This window comes from Phacochoerus africanus, chromosome 3 (genome assembly GCF_016906955.1).
Source record: "Phacochoerus africanus isolate WHEZ1 chromosome 3, ROS_Pafr_v1, whole genome shotgun sequence".
Lineage (NCBI taxonomy): Eukaryota > Metazoa > Chordata > Mammalia > Artiodactyla > Suidae > Phacochoerus > Phacochoerus africanus.
In genome coordinates this window covers 180,663,771-180,684,319 of record NC_062546.1, presented here as the reverse complement: position 1 = coordinate 180,684,319, position 20,549 = coordinate 180,663,771, and the positions used below count along the sequence as shown (strand labels likewise).

At 39.7% G+C, this 20,549-nt stretch overlaps 1 protein-coding gene across 1 annotated transcript in view; it reads left to right on the top strand.

Annotated features, from left to right (window-relative positions):
* Positions 1-1,901: 1,901 nt before the first annotated feature.
* Positions 1,902-20,549, top strand: part of ERBB4 (erb-b2 receptor tyrosine kinase 4) — a 1,133,324-nt gene continuing 1,114,676 nt past the window's right edge. The window contains exon 1 of the mRNA XM_047773400.1: positions 1,902-2,731. Within this exon, the coding sequence (XP_047629356.1) occupies positions 2,650-2,731 (82 nt within the window). The 5' untranslated portion in view covers positions 1,902-2,649. The remainder of the gene's footprint in view (positions 2,732-20,549) is intronic.

Here is a 20,549-nt window from a genome sequence, read left to right as displayed (position 1 = left end):
ATTTCTTCATTTCTTGAAAAAATAACTGTTATTATTATTATTTCAAATAAACTTTCTAATATATAAATTCTAACTTTTTTTTATTGCTTTTTAGGGCCACCCCTGTGGCATATGGAGGTTCCCAGGCTAGGGGTCGAATCGGAACTGCAGTTGCTGGCTTACATCACAGCCACAACAACGCTGTCTGTGATCTACACCACAGCTCATGGTGACGCTGGATCCTTAACCCAATGAGCTAGGCCAGGGAAGGAACCCACATCCTCCGGGTTACTAGTTGGGTTTGTTACTTCTGAGCCTCAGTGGAAACTCCCAAATTTTAACTTTTCTGAAAGCAATACTTTTTTAAAAAAATCATTTAAGTTTTTCTGGGAACAAAATAGCAGTTTTTAAAAGAAATAACTTTCATGAAAGAGAGGTGTTTAAGAATCATCATAAGAAGCAGAAGAGGATTTAAGGAAAGGGGAGTGGAAAGAGATTGAATGAAAGAAAATATGGGGGGGAAGGGTGATAAAAACAGACAGCAAAGATAATCCCAAAGAGCAATGTGTATACTTTTGCTGCAATCTTTACCGTTCTGGTTAAGTCACCATCATCTGCTCCGGGCTTAGTTTCTCCTGGCCCTACAATGCTTCTGGGAAAGCAGCATATTCAACTTGTTTGGACTCCTCTCTGTGCATGTTAGTTGCTGTAGGCCTAAGAATGTGAAGGCTTCAGGCCTCTGGGATGAAGCTGCTGTTTCTGTTGTCAGCTCCATGGAAATTCTTAAGGGACAAGGCTACAGATAAAAGATGTGGAGGAGGAATAGGAAGGTCTCAAATGATGAGTGAGGAGGCAGGGTGGCTTAATATTTAAGCTCCCCTGATACTTTTTATTTATGTATTTACTGCTTCTAGAGAAATTGAAAATGGACAATAATTCATACAAAGAATGTCTGTGCAAATAACAAACCAATAACTTCCTACCCTCAGGAGGTTCTGGCCTCTGCCCAGGGTACAGTTTCAGAGCTGTAGAAGGCAGGGAATACCCACACTGATATGACCCAATCCCAGATATTTTGGACCAAGAAGAGCCCAAAAACTCCCATAGCTAGCAATGACCTCTGTTTTGGGGAGCATAAATTGGCAGAGTAAGAACATTGAAGGGTCCCAAAGCTGGGTCAGCTGTAGGATAAGCCTGATCGTTTGAGGTTGTGTTCTGACATTGCCTTCTTAAATTACTTCAGACTGAGCAGTCTAGCCCTTTAGAACCAAGTCAGTAGCTTTGGACTAGAATCTGTTAGATTAGAATGAAGCCCCAACCAGGTTGTCCAAAGGAAAGATGAAAAGGCCATTCAGTCCTAAAATCTAAGGATAAAACTCAATAAATGTGAAATTTTAGTTTCACTCAGTGTCGGTGGTCAGTTTGGGAGGGTGGGAATGATGTGAGAGTGTAGCTGGGGAAAGATGGGCGCTTAGATCCCCAGGTGTATCTAATCTGCAGATGCTATCAATTACTGAACTTGCTTTTAAAAGACTTTCTGAGCGTGAAGCATGAGGGGGTTGGAAGGAGGGGGTAGGCTTTCAGACTGAAGCAACGTTTTCTTTTCTTCTGTTTCTAGGGCAAGTCCAGTATATGGATGAGCACCGTGGGACAATGGAGAAAATAGTGACTTTTCTGTAAGCAGCCCTCCGGTGGTCTGCGCACTCTGCCGGCCAGCTGTCCCAGACTTCTGTTTCAGTCTCTGGCCTCGGGTGAGCCCTTTAAATGTAGCTTCCCCCGCCCCCACTACTACGCTCCCGCTCCCCGACAGGTGTTTTCCCAACTCCTGAGGGCCACGATTTTGGGGAGTGGCAGAACCAATAAGGTTTCCCTTTGGGGGGAGGCGTGGCTAGTTGGGTCAGAGCGGGGGCGGGGTTTCCGCGGCTGAGCAGAGCCAGCCTGGTTGCGTGGAGGGTTGTTTTATCCACCCACCCTCACCACTTTTTTTTTTCTTTCTTTTTTTTCTTTTTCTCTCGGAGTCTTATTAATTTCTCTGTGGGGCTGCAGCTGGAGACCGCGGAGCATTGGAAATGACGCTCGGAGGCTTAATTACCGCAGCCGCCGGACAAGTGTGAGGAAAGCTGACAGGAAAAAAGAAGGACAGGACCGGGGGTAAAGCAAGAAGCTTCCCCCCCTCCACCCCTCCCTTTCCTCCCAATTTGGACTGGAGGTGCAAGGAAACTGAAAAGGGAGCTGAACAGAGACCGGCTGGGGGGAGAGGCCGGAAACCTACCGCCTCTTTGCAATCAACTTTTTTTGGAAACCCTTTTCCGAACCCTTCCTTTTTGTTGACCAACCAGTGAGAGAGTGAGAAAGTGAGGAGGGAGCGAGAACGCGAAGGCTCCCACAGGGAAATAGCTGCCCGGTCCCCGGCCAGGAGCACGGCGCACACACTCGAGCACACTCCCACCCGCGCGCACCCTCACGCGCACCCTCTCCTGCTCCTGGGGCCCGGGCCCTGGACCCGCGGGCGCGGACTCGGTCGCCGCGCTCGGAGCGGGTGCACCGAGCGCACCAGCCCCCCTTCGCGCCCCCACGCGCGCCCGGCTGAGGGATCTCCTCCGCGTGCCCGAAAGGGGATATGCCATTTGGACATGTAATTGTCAGCACGGGATCTAAGACTTCCAAAAAATGAAGCTGGCGACAGGACTGTGGGGCTGGATGAGCCTTCTCGTGGCGGCGGGGACCGTCCAGCCCAGCGCTTCTCAGTCAGGTGGGTCGCGCGGTCCGTCTCGCGCTCCAGTGGTTGAACCTGCTCGGGCCAGCTGGGCTGCGTCGGCTGGCTCCCTAGCCCGCGTCGCCCAGCCGGAGACCCGCTCGCTCCCGCGCGTGGAGGGACCACTCCACCTGCTCCTCTGCCTTGGGTTTTCGCTCGCCCCTCATTCTCTCCCCAGACTTACCCTCTGCGTGTGCCAGTGTTTTATTTACCGTGAAAAATCACTCTGCGCCCCTTTGCTCCGTCCCTTTTCTCTTTCCTTCACCCCCTGTCTTTCTCGCGCGTCTTCTGTGAGCCTCCCTAACCGGGATCCCTGCTGGTGGCGCCTGTTGTGCGGGACGTGGGAGACTCAAAGCTGGAGTCAGAGGAGACGCTCCTCTCCGGGTCTGGGGCCCCGAGGGAAGAAGCCTGGGGGAAGCGCTTCTCGCCGGGGCCTGCGGAAGGACGGGGGTCCTGGGGCGCTGCCAGCTGGGCTCCGGCGAGCCGGTGGGCTTGGAGAGAGGAGCCCCGGGAGCGGGCGTTGCACCTGTGTGTGCTGCGCAGGGCCGCTGCACCGGCGGTCGCCCGAGCCTGCGGGGTCAGACCCGACTCGAGCCCAGCCTGGGAGCGGGAGCGCGGAGGGAGGATGCGCCTGGGCCCCGGGGCCCAGAACGTTAGGCTTCCTCCGCCGGTGTCCCCAGCCTTCGCCCCATTGACTAGAAGGGAGCTAGCTTGCCGGCCTGCCCGACCTCTTATTTGAAAAAAAAAAAAAAAAAAAAAAAAAAGGCTTGACACACTTGAGCCGGCAGCCCGGCCTTCCCGTCGGTTTCAGTGTTTGGCTTCAGGAAGAGTTCTTCCTGTAGTTCAACTTGCTATTGGCCGGAGTCCCTCCAACTTCTGTGTTTACTGCCCGGCGGGGCTGCCGAACCGACCAGTCACGCGAGTCGATTAAACCAGAGGCGGGCGCGGCTGCTCGGGGTGCGCGGCCACTGTGGGCCAGGGAGCACGCACCCTGGGGCCCCAGCCGGGCAAAGGGCTAACTAACCCCCGAGAGGCAGGGTGGTGGGGCTGGAGCGCCGCGGCCGGTGGGGCCAATGACAGCACCTGCAGTGCGAGGGAGCACAAAGTTTCTGATACTTGAGTTTCCTGGGGATGAAAGTGGGACAGGAAAGGTCTGAGAAAAACCGGTGACTGACGCGGCCAAAGGGGGCCTTTTGGAGAGCCGGGAAGATTTCCGGAGCCATCCCGGGCTGGTCGCGAGAGCGTGGGAGGCAGCTAGAGAAGATAAAGCCCCAGGGAGTGTGGAGAGGGGAGAGCTTCAGGCCCCCCGGAGGGTGTCCTTCTGACCTCACCAAGAAAGCAGTGCGGGGTGGCTTTCCCGCTCCGCCCCCACAGCCGCCGCCGCCTCCCCCTCTTTGCCTAGTAAATAACAAGTTACAATCCTCCAGCCTTTCAAAATGACCTTCGAATGGCACAATGTGCTTCGTTTGTCCTGGGCGTTTGCACCCTCCCAATTACTCCGAAATTCTTCTTGCATACCAGGTCCGGAGCTCCAGCCACCTCCGGAATTACACCAACACGAACTTGAGATTCCATACGGCCTCTTAGATACATCCTTTTTTATCTCCCTGCCCACTCCCGAGTCCCTTCATATTTTTCCCCTCAATGGGTTGATTATGCACATTGACCCATTCAAAAGCAGTTGCGTCTGACATGCAGGCTTAGCCGAGGAATGTCTACCAGGCAACCTACTGGGGGCTGTCTGGTGCAGCCTCAGCCGCTGGGGGACCCGGCTCTGAGTCCGCAGCAGTTTGTGAGCTGTGCGGCTCGGGGTTGAACTATGCCGAAAAGCCCTTTTCAGAATTTCTGCAAGGAATGTAATCCAAATTAGTTCTGCAGCTGTCCTCTTCCTCGTCTCAGGCGACACCGGCTTGCACCCTTGCTGGTCTCTTCTCACTCCCTCCGCCCCCTTGAATTGTCAGACCCACAAGCGAGCCCATTTAGAGCGCGAGGATTAGCGTGCCATTGTTGTTCCATGTGTGACTCTGTACTTGAAATTCTGGGGGCACAAAGGAGAGCCTCACTTGTTCAGAACACAAAGTGGTCTAGATGAAAGGGCCGCACAAAGAAGAGCTCCTGGGTGCATCCCTGGTATAACTGCAGCACGCATGCTAAGGTGATCCACTGGAAACTGGAAATGCCCCCAGGACTTCTCATCTTCCCCACCCCCACTCTGTCACACCTGGCAGGGAAAGTTCAGCTGGTTTTAATGTAGCGCCTTTATAAAACCAAGTTACGGTCTGAGGTATGAGTGAGTCTGTGTGTTTGTGGCTGTGTACGTGTGCCTGTATATTCCCAAGTAAATACATATTGCGTGTCTCCTCTCTCGCGGTTAGCAGTCAGTAGCAGTTTGGAGGAGTTTGTTTTGGTCCAAATGAGAAATTAAGTGCGGATAAGTAAACTAAGCTGCCAGAGGGCGACAAGATGTTGAGTGAATTGCTTTTAGATGAAACAAATTAAGGAAACGAGGGAAGACAATCTGCTTCTCGCATTATTAGACACGCTTGGAGTTCAGGGGAAAGTGGCATATTTTTGAAATGCTAATTTCTTAAGAAGCAGAAGGAATGCACCTTATTTACTGCTCTATGTGAATAGAATAAAGCTATGAGGGGGCAGGATTCTGCCGTGTAGATCTAAGATATTTATGAAAATATTTGTATCGGAAGAGGACTTGTTTTTATTTTTTCCTTGCCCCCCCCCAAAAAAAAATCAGCTTTAGAGAAGACGATTTTTTTCCCAGTAATTCTAAAGGACTTTGTCTCATTTCCAGTGATTCATTTTGTCTAGAAATATTATAGCCAAAGGCCCTTTATATGGCTGTTATAAAGCCTTTACCACTAAAAAGAATTCCAAGATTTCTGTCTTCCTGGTATGATGGAAAAATAATCATATCACCTTTGTTTTGAAATACAATATATATAGTAGTATTTAAATTATGCTTTTGCATACCTTAGATATCTGAGGAACAACTTCAGTTCCCATTTTTTATTTGCACGTAACTTAGTCCTACTTTTCATTATATAAAAGAACATACATTTTTTCTATGTATTTCAGATATATCTCCAAAATTAGCTTTTTTTTGAGAAGAAAAAGGTTAATAAAAGTTAGTGATGAAAAGATGTTCAATATAATTTCAAAAAAATCAGTTCTTTCCCTACACATATATACTATCAGCACACCCATGGGTATAGTTTCCCCTTTTTTTTCTTTTAATTTTTAAATTCTTATATATGTAAAAAGAGCCTTTTTAGAAGGTATAATTTTTTTCTTCAGAATGCTTCTGAAATTATATCTATTACTCTAACTGCAGCCACATGAAAATACTATAAAGTGGACTGATATAATAAAATTGATTGACTCTGGTCGTGTCATGATTCCTCGATTTCTGATTTTTTTTCTCTTGAACCAAACTTCTTTTATTTTTTTAATCATGCATGCATAGAAAGTCAAATGTTTTGAAAATCAAGGTACTTACTCTTTTCTATGGGTAATTTTAATTTAGTCACTGGCAAGGTTCTTAATTAAGAAATTACATTAGAATATTTACCAGGGCATGCACATCATAGAAGATTTACATATTTTTTACTCTAACCTGGACACACTAAGTTTGCATTGGCTGATTTTTGGAGTTTGCATTCACTTGAAAAAAAATCATATTTTCTCCTTAAAATGGATTCAGATATTTAGTATTCATGAGCTTTCATCCCTTTGGTTCTTAAATAGAAGTAATATTTATCATCTGTCTTATGCATTCACTCTCTTCATTACTATAGATTCTTTTTTACATCTTATTATTTATTGAGTTTACACATATGAATATATATTTTCCCCATCACCACTAAGGGTATTCTTTTTGTGTGTGTTTTTCCCAGCAAGCTGCCACTCAGCCACTGCAGGAGTCCTCTGAGCCAGTTTTCATTCTTTCTTTTTGATAAATCTGATATGGCTGGTTGGCTGGACAATCGCAAGCCATTCCATTGCTCAGATTTATTCCTAAAGAAAATAAAAAGGCATCGATCCAAGATCACTAGCACATCTCAAAAGCCCTGACTCCAAGGCCAAATCTTTCTACAGAGAAGTCCCTTTTCCCTTTCTCTCCCACTCTTTTCCCCTCTTGACCAAAGAAGGAATGTAGACTATTGTCATTTTTAAAATGCTGGAGATGCAAGGAAGTGTGCTTTATCTAAATATACTGTGATTAGAGCCACCATGAGATTAATGACTGTAAGGTGTACATTTCAGACAATAAATTGGATTATGGTACCTTAAACATTGCAGTGTTTTAAAGTGATATTGTTTTTAATATTATTTCAATCCAGTTATTAAGAAAATTTAGCATATGTTAAAAATAGCAACAAGTTTTTCCTTTATTTTACACTATCCTGCTGCTTTTGGCTATCCATGTGTAAATTATAAGTGCCTATAACATAAATGAAGCAAATGATCAAAAAAGATGTTCTTTTACCTGCAAGCTTGTTGGTACTTGCAGTTTGATTTCACCCTTGTAAGCGATACTGCTTTATAGAGACAGATTAATATTTACATTAAATCTTGTATTTATGCATGTTTAAGGCTATCGCTCTTCCACAAAAATTAATTGTCAAGCACATTCCACTGTTATCTTTGATAGTGATCTACTGGGTATGAATGCAGGGCAGAATTTAATCAAATTGAAACTTTTTTTCTAGGTTATATCATTTTAGAAAATGTTCCACTATGTTACATTTGACTATGGAACCAAATTGCATCTTTATCTAATACTCATTTCTGAATTATAAATATTAGGTAATTGAAGTAAAACCTTACTTTTCATGCTTTCTAATATTGCTACTGACCGAAATCTACAGTTTATAATGACAAATAATGCCTTAATTTTCTTTTTTTAATAAAAACTTTGATCAGTGTTTCCTGAAATTGCAGTTTTCCTACATAATTTGAAGGAGATTTTGCCTATGGTGTGGTGAAGTGTAACACAGGACATAGCCAGGTTTAAATCAGAATTTCTATATTGTAGGGACATTGTTCCTCCAGTTTCTTTTTAATACCTTGAGCACCTCACTCCATGTCTTTGTGACTTGACTTGCATGCCTGAGGGGAAAATGCATGTAATGTATTCTGTATTTCTCCACTGTATCAGTTTTCTAAAAAATGGCTTTAAAGTCTTTTGTGATACTGAGATATATCCCAGTAACGAGTTAATTGATATATTTAAAATGTGAACACATATGTTAATAAGCATAATGTAAACCTTCTAGCAGACCATCACTGTCAGAAGAGCACCTGTCTAAATGAAATAAAGAGATTAAGTCTAAAGAAATTGTATTTGAAGGCCATTTCCCCAAAATACTACTTTTTAGGATTGCTGTATGGTCCCTTTAAATTTCATATTCTTTGGCTTTTTCTGAATTTCTCATAATTCTGACATGTTTATTAAACAAATTGACCTATTTTCCAATGCTTTAATCAAAGCTTTAAAGCCACTTTCTTGTTTTAATATTTGACATTTCAACTGCTGCTTTATATTTGTACTAATTTTTCAAGAGGGAAGAGCAGTGTTTCATTTTTGTAACATAGAGGTGAAAGACATGAATATTTGGGGGACTAATTCTACAGCGCTTTTTGGAACATGTAGTAATTGTTTTGTTTTTATTTTCATTTTAAATAAGTGATTGCTTTGCAGGCCTGTTGCGTGGCACAACTCCAGGGGGCAGCAGCCACAAAGAATTTAATAGGATTTGTGCATGCCTGAGTTGTAGGTAGTTCAGTAGCAGCCCTGCTATTGTGTGATGCTACATTATAATAAAGTAGCACCACATTATAATAAAAGTAGGAAAATCGGATTCTTGTCATATAATCATTTCCTCTGTGAGCTTAGGTTAGACTTGTTCTGTTCAATTTCCATCTCTATCAGTATAGCTAAAAGTGAAACTTAATTAACATCTTGAATTTTTTTTAAATGATTCAGCTAAACAGGAAAAGATGTTTAGCCTTTTTAGAAAAAAGAAATCCATTAGTTTTCAATTATTTTTATAAAGAACTCTTTTTTTTTTTTTTTTCCCAAGTAAATTCATGTGGGTAGCCCTGGTATACAAAACAGGTAAAATAGTAAAAGGAGAGCTCTCTTGTTAAAGCTTCATTGAGAAGCCAGCTTTGTGTCCCCTGCCTTTGGCACTGTCCCACTTTTCTCCCACTCTGGCCTCCACTCTCCTGCACTGGCTTTGCAGAACTCTAGCTCTGTTTAAAAATCAATGATCTAGTCTATTCCTTTCCATTTTCTAGGTGAGGAAGCTGGGAGTCCAGGGAAGTTCAGTGGTAACAAGTTGGTTGTCAGCTCCCAACATTTGTATCACTTTCTTTAATATACACAGAAGTGTTTTGAAAAGTTGCAGACACTTAAAAAAAAAAAAAAAGAATAGGGAAATTCAAGGTTGTTGAATTTTAAAAGAGTATTGCAAAGTTGAAGTGAAAACAAACGAATTGGAGCTATGGTCCTAAGTATCAGACTGTGAAGTTCTTTGCAAGGGGAAGACTGTGGGATCATCATCTTTACATTTAGGAATAATCTCTGATTGCATTTATAACTTATAGTACATTAAAGAAATAAAACAACTTTGTTAAGGCACGATCTGTTCCCCTGGTAGCGCCTATCCTGGACCTAGAATTTTGACCGTAAAAGTCAGATAAGAGTTGCTGATGCTAATATCTGTATATAACAGTACCTCCAAGAATTTCTTTTGCCTGCAACTTTGTGAAGATGATCGACAAGTAGAGAATATTTTTCTCCATTCTGTATTAAGTAATATGCATGCTTTAAGAAAATGGATTATAGGAGTTCCTGTCATGGCTCAGCAGAAATGAATCTGACTAGCATCCAGAGGATGCAGGTTTGATCCCTGGCTTCGCTCAGTGGGTTAAGGATCTGGTGTGGCCATGAGCTGTGGTGTAGGACGCAGGCTGCGGCTCAGATCCTGTGTTGCTGTGGCTATGGCATAGGCCGCCAGCTGCAGCTGTGATTCCACCCCTAGCCTGGGAACCCCCATATGCCTCTAGTGTGGCCCTCAAAAGTAAAAAAAGCATTATAAAGGATGAACAATGGCTTCATCATGATCAATTAGTTGATGGGGACCCTTACCTAGCAAATCCATGGGAATACTTCACATTCATCCAGTCTCCTCCTTGAACCCAAGTTTCTTTATCTTAATCACTGTCCTTATTGGGTCATCTTTTTTCAGGCCCTCCTATGATCACAGTTATTCTTTGCACAAGTGCATAAGCTAAGCTTTAAATACTAACACTTTATAAATTTATTCTGTGGCACATTTGCCTCCCTCTAGTTGGCTTCTGCATGATGCTGCCTCTGGGCCTTGTGACTTTGCAATGTTGTTGATTTAACCTTAACTCTCTCTGGTTGTTGCTGACTTCCCTCAAGCACCAGAGCTTTCTTGGTCATGATCAGCGTTCTCATGGGCCATAGTGACAGAAAGTAGGTTTAAACCTGTTTTGTCAGGAAGAGTCACTTCCTGTTAGGAATTTGAAATGAAAACGGACCCCCCTTGGTAAAACATTAACATAGACACCAGAAAACTTCCTGTCCAATATCATTAAACCTCTCCCCTGAGACGTAGCTCAGGATCATTACTGTTAATCATGTTATTTCCAATATTGTGGGGGTTACTGAAGCATACTAAACACCAATAAAAATATGCAAGACTCAGTTTCTGAATCCAGAGAATTAAAGTAACAGAAGTTAAGGCTCTTATGAGTGTTTTATGTATTTCATTTGGAACATAGTCCAAAAATGTTTGGAGAGAAAAAAAAAATGGTACAGTAAGCACTCATTTATTTTCCAAAAAATAGTTGTAAATCAGTTTTATCTACCACGTATTTGCTAGTCTTCTGAACTTTACTTATCTCTGGTCCCATATACATATGATCTAGGTGGACATCTAAGTTTTAAGCTTTTAGAATAGAGGTGAAGATTGTAAACATGCTCTCAAAAGATGTGCCTGCTAGTCTTCTATGATATCCTGAGGATATCTTCTGTCTGATTAGGACTGAAAAATGGCAATAGATTCTCCAGGTTCTATGACTGTATCTAGTATGGTTACAGTTTGAGTAATAAGCTGTGAAATCCTCTCTTTCAAGCTGGGTCGCCATCACTAGCAGGGGGATACCTAATTGAGGTCACGGATGTCATTTTGCTTTAAGCAAACTCTCCTTTTACTAAAAACTTTGTCATTATTTCTAATTCTTACCTTCGGGCTTAGAGAATCTGAGAATGAGTTTTGTTTGTTTGTTTTTTCCTAAGGGATCTATGAAAACCAAATAAAAATAAAACAGAATAGTATTTCTTTTAGACACACACTTTCATTATTAAGAATTCCTTTTGCTGGTCATTTTCTCTAGAACTAGAGCAGTTAAACAAGCTTTTTTTTTTTTCCCCCAAAGGAAATTTGATTGCATGGTGTATTAAAATCTATTCCCTAAGATTTTTGTCAACTTCATCTAGTCCTTATAAGCCTCCAAGCAGGCTATTGCAAGACCTTCTTTACTGGTCCCCTTGTTCAACAACCCTTTACCTCCAAGACTTCCTTCTTGTCACTGCCAGATGACCATTTCTAATATAATACTTTTATTATCCTAGTTTCTATTCAAAGGCCTTCAATGGAGTCCCATTGCAGAGTTCAAAGCCTGTTAAAATAGTCTTCAGTTTCCTTTTTAATCCAGTCTTGAGAGTTTCTTAAGATGTATTCTAAGAACCAGGCTGACCTAGTCAGTATTCCAAGGCTATGCCTTGCTTGTTGCCTTTCCTTTTGCTCACCCCTTTCCCTGGAATTCATGGCTCCCTTGGTACCCCTGCTTTTCCAAACTGTTGAATCTTTCCCCTTCCGAAGTCATTACCTCTTCATTACATCTTCCTTCATTCACTGCCCTATCCTTATCTATGCCACCTATCTTGCATTTCATCTTAAACCATTCTATAGTTTTAACTTTTTAAGAGCAAGTGTTTTTATCCCCTATAGAAACCAATGCAGTGCCACATACATAGTAAGCTCTTTACAGATATTTTTTTAAATGAAAGAATAACATACATTTGCTGAAACTATTTTAACCTCATTCACAGATGGTTATTATTTGTAATTAAACCATATAAGTGCACAAAGTAAACTGTTCTAAAAACATAATTATAGAATTCTTAATAATAGATATTAGACATGTTTACCCTGGGAATTTCCTTGGTTGCTTTCTTGAGCTTCCTAGGGTATTTCTTTCAATGGAGTGTTTCCAAGAGTATATCATTTGTCCTCATTCCCATTTTTAGAGTCTGCTTATAATATGCTACAAAGTATTTTCGTTGGCTTTATTTTTGGTGAGTTAAATATATGTGGATACCATTCTTAAAGATGTAGCTGTCTTATAATCTATTTTATATGATCATTACTTTTCTATTATCTCTAATTTTTAAAAATTTTAATCAGTTAAAGCAGCAAACATGTACTGACCCACCAGTGTGTTTGAGAACCTTGTCAGGAACTGAGGAGGACATATTAGAAGCCCAAGATGTTAGCTTTCGTCTTTCCTTTAAAGAAGGACAGCTGACACCAATGAAGCACAATGCAAGAAAAAAAAAATATTATTAAGTGATTTTCCAGACTCTTCGGAGGAATTTGCCTCTAGAGAAATGCTGATAAGTATTTAATGAAAAAAGAGTTCCAGATAGTAGAATATGGCATTTTCTATTCCTAGATGTATGTGATAACACAACTCGGTTAGTACTAAGATTTCTCAGTATCTTAAAATAGACAACCAGACATATGCCTCCCATTTTAAAAGGATCCTATAAAAGAAATATTGCAGCCTAACTGAACTGAGAAGGATTCTCTTAGCTGCTCTTTTAGGTGATTCACTCTGCATTCTGAAAATTGGTGAAATGATTATAGTATTTATAGTGTCAGATTCTACCAGGGAAAATGTTCTTCTAGACATTTCTTCTCAGGTTACCAGATTCCAAGAAACTGTCAACCTTTCTGGTCACTGTGGTGCCCTAATTGTGCCTTAATTTATAATGGCCTGAAAGAGTTAATGCAACTTCAGAACTTAGCTAACACTCTGCAGAGGAATCTATTAATGAGAAAACTGGTACCTTAGCACACCACTGTCTGAAAATTTTTTTTAGAACTTTCCTGTTTTTCTCTGAGAATCCCTAAGAAGAAAGTTTAAGTCAGGGATTATTGTTCCTACTTTATCGATGAGGAAGTAGAGATATAAAGTAGGAGTACGTAAAGGTGAACCCTGACTGCTGCATATGCTGGTGCAGTTGCATGTCTGCCCTGTCCTGAGCTAGCTGGCTCTGCCCTCTGCTGCTGCTCCTCTTGCATCTTCTCCCAGCCGCAGAAGCTGCTAATCCTGACAAAGGTGTAGCTCCTCTACTCCACTTTCCCCACTGTGAGAGAAAAGGATGCTCAGCCCACCAAATTCTTCTGCCATCAGCTCAACAGCTCTGTTTTCTCTGGATCCACATGAAGAAAATTGTCCAATAAATCTATCATTTGAAGAGTCTTCTGTGGGTGGCTCTGCATTTCTCCTCCTCCATTGTATTCTCCAGAGGTCTTTGGTTTTTTTTGTTTGTTTGTTTTTTTTTTGTTTTTTTTTTTGGTACTGTGTATTGTACTCTATTAAGGAAATCATGTAAACCTTGTCTTGAGAAAACTTCAAAGCAGGGGCATATCCAAAATTTGGGGACCTGCATTTATGCAGTGTGGGAAACCTCTTTAAAAGCCATACAGAAATAAAAATACAAATTAAGCACAAGGCCTTGAGAGACACTGATGCAAGTGAGGGACTCTGAAGCTGAAGGCTTTTACAAAAAACTTGATGGTACTTCTGCCTATGTTTGAAAATTATACATTTTAAGAAATAATGTCTCTCATTGACTGTGAGTTTTGGGTGTATGATTCTTTGTTGTTTTTTCCTACTTTGTAGTTAGTGTTGCTGTTAGTGTAGAAAAATGCACTGTTTTGAGGAAAGAAATTGTCATAAAGTGTAAAATCGTGTGGAGTTACCTGGTGCCTTAGAGGTTAAAGGAACTGGTGGTGTCACTGCTTTGGTGCAGGTTAGATCCCTGTTGTAGAACTTCTGCATGCCCTGAGTGCTGCTTAAAAAAAAAATAAAATTACACTGTAAAGCACTTCATTATATCTTTGGATGACATGATGTACTCTTTCCACTTTAAATATGAACATGCCTGATTCAGTTATATGTTTATTTTCTTGACATATTTTTTAATGGCTCATGTAATATCTCTTATGTAGTTCTGTAGTTTATAATGTTTGGTTTATAATGCCATGATTTAAAATAATCTTGCCAGTTTTGGCATATAAAAGCTTTATTTCTAAGTCCCTGTAGCTTGAAATATAGCTCATTGAATTTTTAACTGCGCTAACTGTTATTTAGCGCAGTTAAAAATCTATCTTTGACTTTTACCCTCTGGCTAAGTTAAATGTGACCATTTTAACTACAGTAGACATTATTAGTTGTGAATTAAACAGTGCATCTAAATTAAAATCAGTACTCAGCTCAGATATTTGGTAATATTTTAACTACTAATATATTAACACATTTAAGTAACAATAAAATGATTAGTATTTCCAGTCACACTTTCACTATGTAAAAATATCAGCCAAACAGTTAATAATATTCCCCAGTTGCTTTAACTTCAAATTTAGCAGCCCCATTGTCCCTGGTGATATATCAAAACCTCTAAAAGTGTACTTGGAATTAATGGAAGCTGAAGTGATTGGTATTCAGATATAATTCTTTAGTGGCCTTTTCCTTTCTTTTTTAAGTGAAGAATGAAATTTGAAAATATAAAAAGCTTTGAGATAAATTGAAATAGACAAAACATTTATGTTGATGAAAAGGACACATTTTTTTCTGTACTTACTATATTGCTTGTGGCCAGAATGAGCACACCATGAGCCAGAGAAAGAGATAAGACAAAGAGAATGGCACACAGCTAATTTTGTTTAGCAAATTTAGATCTGATACATGCTATTTCACTCCTACAAACTGACTCAGCCACTCTTTGAAAGGTACAGATGAAGTTTGTCTCCCACAATTTAACAGCTTTCACTCAATATTTGTAGGCTACATAAAAATAAATTTCTGTAAGTACCACATTTCTCACTGGCAGGATGAGCACTGTGAGGTAGATTTATTAATGAGAAAAAGGTAAAAACAAAAACATTTCAATTGTTCTAGGTCTGCTGAAAATAAAATATGTCAAAACATCCAAAATATCTTTGTTTCAAGGACATATATAGTGGGCTTTGGATATTCAAGGATTTTGACTACTTGTGAGTAAATAAGAAGTCCCATTATTTTATGGTAATTTTCTGATTTGAATCTGATAGTGGTTAGATGCATATTCTGTAACTAGTCATTCATCTGCATAAGCCAACAGGAAGGGATCTGCCATGACTATTGGGGAAGTGGCTATAAAACAAAACAAACAAAAAACCCAAACCTAACCTTGGTCTTTGTAAAAAAAAAAAAAAAAAAGTGTCATCATCCACAAGAATAAATTTTAGTGGATTTCTAAATGAGACTAATTTGTCTGGAAAAAAAAGTCACAAAATATGTAATACTTGTTGGAAATGTAATCTTAGAAAAAGCCAGAAATTTGTACAATATCCATGTCTGGGGATATCTCAGCAAACATCTCTAAAAGTCTTTTGTATGATAGTGTATTGTAGAGGTATCTGAAGAGTTATGCTATTATTTATATATCAGAGCTTTATCATGGCTAAAGACTACATTCTCCATAATCAAGCTCACTATAGAGAATAATTCTCATATTCATGAATTGTTCATCTCATCATATTTCCAGTGGTTATTTCAAGGTTAATTTTTTTTTTTCAGACAGCTTCTCTTGATTAAAGTCTGTAGTAATTGTATATGTGCTGATACAGCACATGAAGGTTTTAGACTAAAGACATCTGATTTCATTAGAAGTTAAGATCAAATGCTTTTCGTTATGTCCTACTCAAATATGAAAAAATAACTTTCATGTCTATTTTTTATTTTCTCTAAGACTGTTGAGACTTTCTTTTGGCATTTTCAAAATCCTAGAAACCTTTGTATGAGAGTATGAACAGCCAAAATATATTCCATTACCAGGACTAATATCTAAGTGCTGTGTTCCTTATGATTTTACTGTTTGTTAAAATATTATACACTCTTACCTGACTGGCTTTCCCAGAGCCCTCCTGTGATCCCCCTCCCTCAGACTTTCCCAGATCAAACAATGAAAGAATTAATACCTGGCACAATAAGACACCTTCAGATCTCTGCTTTGACATATGCTGCAATCCATTTTTATGTGCCTTTGCCATGATAGTCACTAAGTATTAAATGTTACCCTTACATGCAATAAAATTTTTGCCATAAGTATTTAAAAATAACAGGAATGTGAATAGTATCATACTGACTTTGCCGCCATTAAGTGTTAGCCAGTTTGAAGAAGGCATGTTTCTAAATTGTGTATCACAGCATAGATGCTTTATTATTTGACTTGAAGTTTGAAAAGAAATGGCTTAAAAACACTAGACAGGATGTCACTGGTTCACATATTGAATTAACCTAGGAGAAAATCACATGAGTGAGGCAGGCCAAAGGGCACAAATAAAGCAGATGCTGTGAATTTTCTTGAGAGTAGGTGCAGGTGCTGATGTGTGTCTATAAATTGGGCTGCTGAAGAATCACACAATTTGAATTTGCAATTTCCATAACTGGTAGTAAACATACTACCTGCTTATATTATTAATCAGAATCAACAGCTTATATGGCAAGGTGTCAGCTTCTCCATGAGTGTGTATTAAGTCATTTAAGACTGGGGTCGGTCCCTTGAGAGCACCACACATACTCTTCGTTTGTGGTAGATAAGAAAACATACAATTAACTTTTTTTTTACACAATTAAAATGTAATATATTGAAAGAAATTGTGAAGCTCAGCTTAATTATGACATTCGGTAACTTAACATTTGGACATGGGATTTATTATTTGGCAAAGAAAACTATATTTACTGTATTAAATTTACTGTAAATAATGGAGTTCCCTTTCATTTAAAGAATGATTAAAGAAGGAAAGAGATGCCAGGCCTGGAAAAGAGGAGGCTCGGGAAGGGGACATAATAACTATCTTCAAAAGATGGAGGGCTATTACGTAGAAGAGAGATTAGCACTGTTCTGTGTAGCCTTGGAGAACAGAAACATTAGCAGCTGTTTGAAATTGTAAGGCGTCAGATTTCGGTTGAACACCATCAAGGAGTTTCTCACAGTTAGAGCTTCCCAAAGTTGGAGTGGTCTGTCCAGGGAAGTGGTGAGTTCCTTCATGTGTTGGGTGGTGAGCTCTGATCTAACCTCTTCTGTGATGATAAGGAATGAATGAGGCAGCTGAAGAACAACTGGTCAGTGATGGTTGGGGGTGGGGCCTGGGCTCTGTGGCCTCTGAGGGTCTTTCATAAGTATACCATGCTCAAATACCCTTTCTTGGTCTCTGAAAAAGGAAGCCAATGAAAGCCACACACACACTCTCTGTGGCTAGGATGCACACCCAAAGTCTTTTCACCGTCTACCTGTCCTTAAAAGATGTGTGGATATGCTAAGGATCTTTTAAAGATTTGTTCCTTAAACATAAAATATTTTTTTATTTTTCATCAAAATCCTTTAGATTAGACATTCACACCTCTAATGCAATGGACTATCACAAATTATTCTCAATTTTAGAAACCACACAGTACAGAATAAAACTATACAAATGGTTCTTTGTGTTCCTGGGTTTATACCAGCAGGTACCTATAAGACTGGAATTAACTAAAACAGAGGCAGAAACATATGTAAGAAGGTGGGGTCATAGGCAGAGCAGGAAGTTAGAGAATGGGGCCTCCAGTTCTGAGTGGAAGGTAAAGTTGAGAAATTAGAGCACAGGAGAAGTGCTTTTCTAAAGGGACTGAATACCTAATTGAAATAAAATATGAAGGTGCCTATGCACCTCTAACTTGGTTACGGATAAAGTAAACCTTTATCCATCTGCTTTGGAACTATTTTATTTAAAGGCCTTTGACCTTTCCATCTCTTTTACTACCTCTTTTGGATCTATTCTGTAAGATATAACACTAAACATTTTTTCTCTGGCCATTCTTTTAACAATGTTTTGGGTTCTCTTGGTATGAAAACTGCATTCCTGTTATATACTACCCTCTGCTGTTAAGTCTTTCTGATTTGCCACCTCTCCTCACTGTCTGCAGTCTATATCCATTTTAATAGCTCCTCTATAAGCACTGTGACTCTGCTGGTACTTGTATGCATTATTTCCAGTGTTCTCGAAAATCTGCAGGGTAGGCAGTATTAACTCCATTTTAAAGATAAGGAAATGGCCTCAGAATGACATAACTGGCCAAGATCACAGAGTCAGCTCTCAATGGAGACAATGTTCTAATAATCTATGTGGCTATTATTGGAAATACTTCAGACTTAAGATTTGGTAATACGTCTTTAAAGACACAATGAGTGAAGATAACCCACTCAACAAGTCTCCCTCAAGCTTCTATGTAGTCTCGGTCCTCTTCCTTCACTTTTTGTCTCGGTTTCTGGATCCCTCCCCTGTCTCACCTCTGTGTAGATCATTCTGAGCTCTTATGTCTCTCCAGAGCCTGAAGCCTTTCTCTTGCTACTGCCTGCTGGGTATCCCTGCTTAGGTGTACCAGTGTCTCTGATACAAGCTGTCCAACATTTTACTTTTCTCATTTCATAATGTGCTTTAAAAATCTTAATTGGCATAAATTTCTATAAACTACAAATTTCTATAAACCAATGCTTCATTGGTAAAAATTCAACACATCATAAAATCTAAAATTTGTTAAAGGCTTACTGTGTCCAGAAGTTTGCTTAAACACTTCTCAAACAATATCTCACCTAATTTTCACAATGTGGCCAGTGCGATCCTCATTTTATAGTTGAGGAAACAGGAGTTTAGAGAAATTCAGTAATTAACCAAATGGCAGACATCTGTGCAGGTGGCAAATTAGCAGTGCTTAATTTAAGTTCCTAACTATCGATTCCCATAGTCCAAATAGCAGTATTTTGGGAGTTCCCATTGTGGCTCAGTGAGTTAGGGACCTGACATTGTCTCTGTGAGGATGTTGATTCAATCCCTGCCCTTGATCAGTTGGTTAAAGATCTGGTGTTGCTGCAAGCTGTGAAGTAGGTAACAAATGCAGCTCAGATCTGGTGTGGCTGTGCCTCAGGCCTCAGCTGCAGCTCCAATTTAACCCCTAGTCTGGGAACCTCTGTATGTCACAGGTATGGCTGTAAAAGAAAAACAAAAACAAATAGCAATATTTTATATATGAAAATAAACTAAAACTGTTAAGAAGGATATTTATAATGCAAATTAATTTGTTACCTACTTTAGGCCATTAGCAGTTATTTTATTTGCTCTCCACAATAATTATTAATAACCAGGCATACTTCTGAGTATGCCTAACTTAGAAATAGGATCAAGTATGTCAACAATATTTGGTACTTTTCTATTATCACATAATTTCAGTATATTTATAATACTTCAAATAGAGTAACCAGTTTAGTCACTTTTTAACACTGACAGTATTAAGTAAAATATTGCAATGGGTTAAAGTAGAGGTTAAATAGAGGAACTAAATAATTAAATAGCCCAGTTTTGGATCCTAACCATGTAAAGATGGGTTAATGACTTCATCTTTTTAAGCTTTAATTTTCTCACCTAAAAATGGAATCTATTATTAAGATCAGCCTCATAGTTGTGAGGATTAAATGAAATAGAACATGAAAACTATCACAAAGATATTCAGTAAGTGTTAATTATGGTATATATACTGTAGTAGTAGTAGTAGTATGATAGCTAAGGGAGTTAAAAGCAAAAAAGAAGCATCATGCAGTTACAGTTGCACAGTACTGAATATGAGAAGACCACGTACTTCCCCTTTCTCATAATTTGAACATCAGTTCTATGTGCTATGTTTATAAGCAGGTGATGCAATGTTGGTTTGCTTGTGTATATGGACAGGCATGAGTACTTTAAGTAGACTATTTGGGAAAGAATTTGGATCCCTGTAAGGGGCAGTTTTCTCAAATCATTTTTCCTTCATATTCTTTTTTTATAGTTTTGGTATTAAAAAAAATAGCTTAGAGAGACAGTTTTGTTCCAAAGATTTATGTTTACCTGGCAAACTCAAATCTTCTGTCCTTTCATCCTTATTGTTTTTTAAAGCGCCTTCAAGAGAAAATGGTTTTTAATCAAATTCATGAGATAACTTTTTATGTTTCATTTTATAGGCATTTAAACTTTTCAGGAGAGGGCACAACTAATATAATGTATGACTGTGTTTTTGGAAAAAATTCTGCGTGCTAGAGCAGAATCTTCAAGATCTATCTACAAATATTGAACAGACTTTGCCACATAGAAACAGTCTGTAAATTGTTGTGATTATTAAATTCTTTCCCCATATCATGGCTTTTATATGTTTACTTAGATAATTAAGGAGTCAGGTAAAAGCTATGCATATCATCACAAAGTTTTTAATACACAGAGCTCTGCCAGTTGTGCTAACTCACTGATTAACATTGAAACACCTCAAAACCTTATAGGCTTAGAAACATTATTACTAATGAGAAGGGTAATTTTTTTTTTTCTAAAGTTGACTGTTTGCTTTCTGGCAAACCCTCAACCTCCCTACT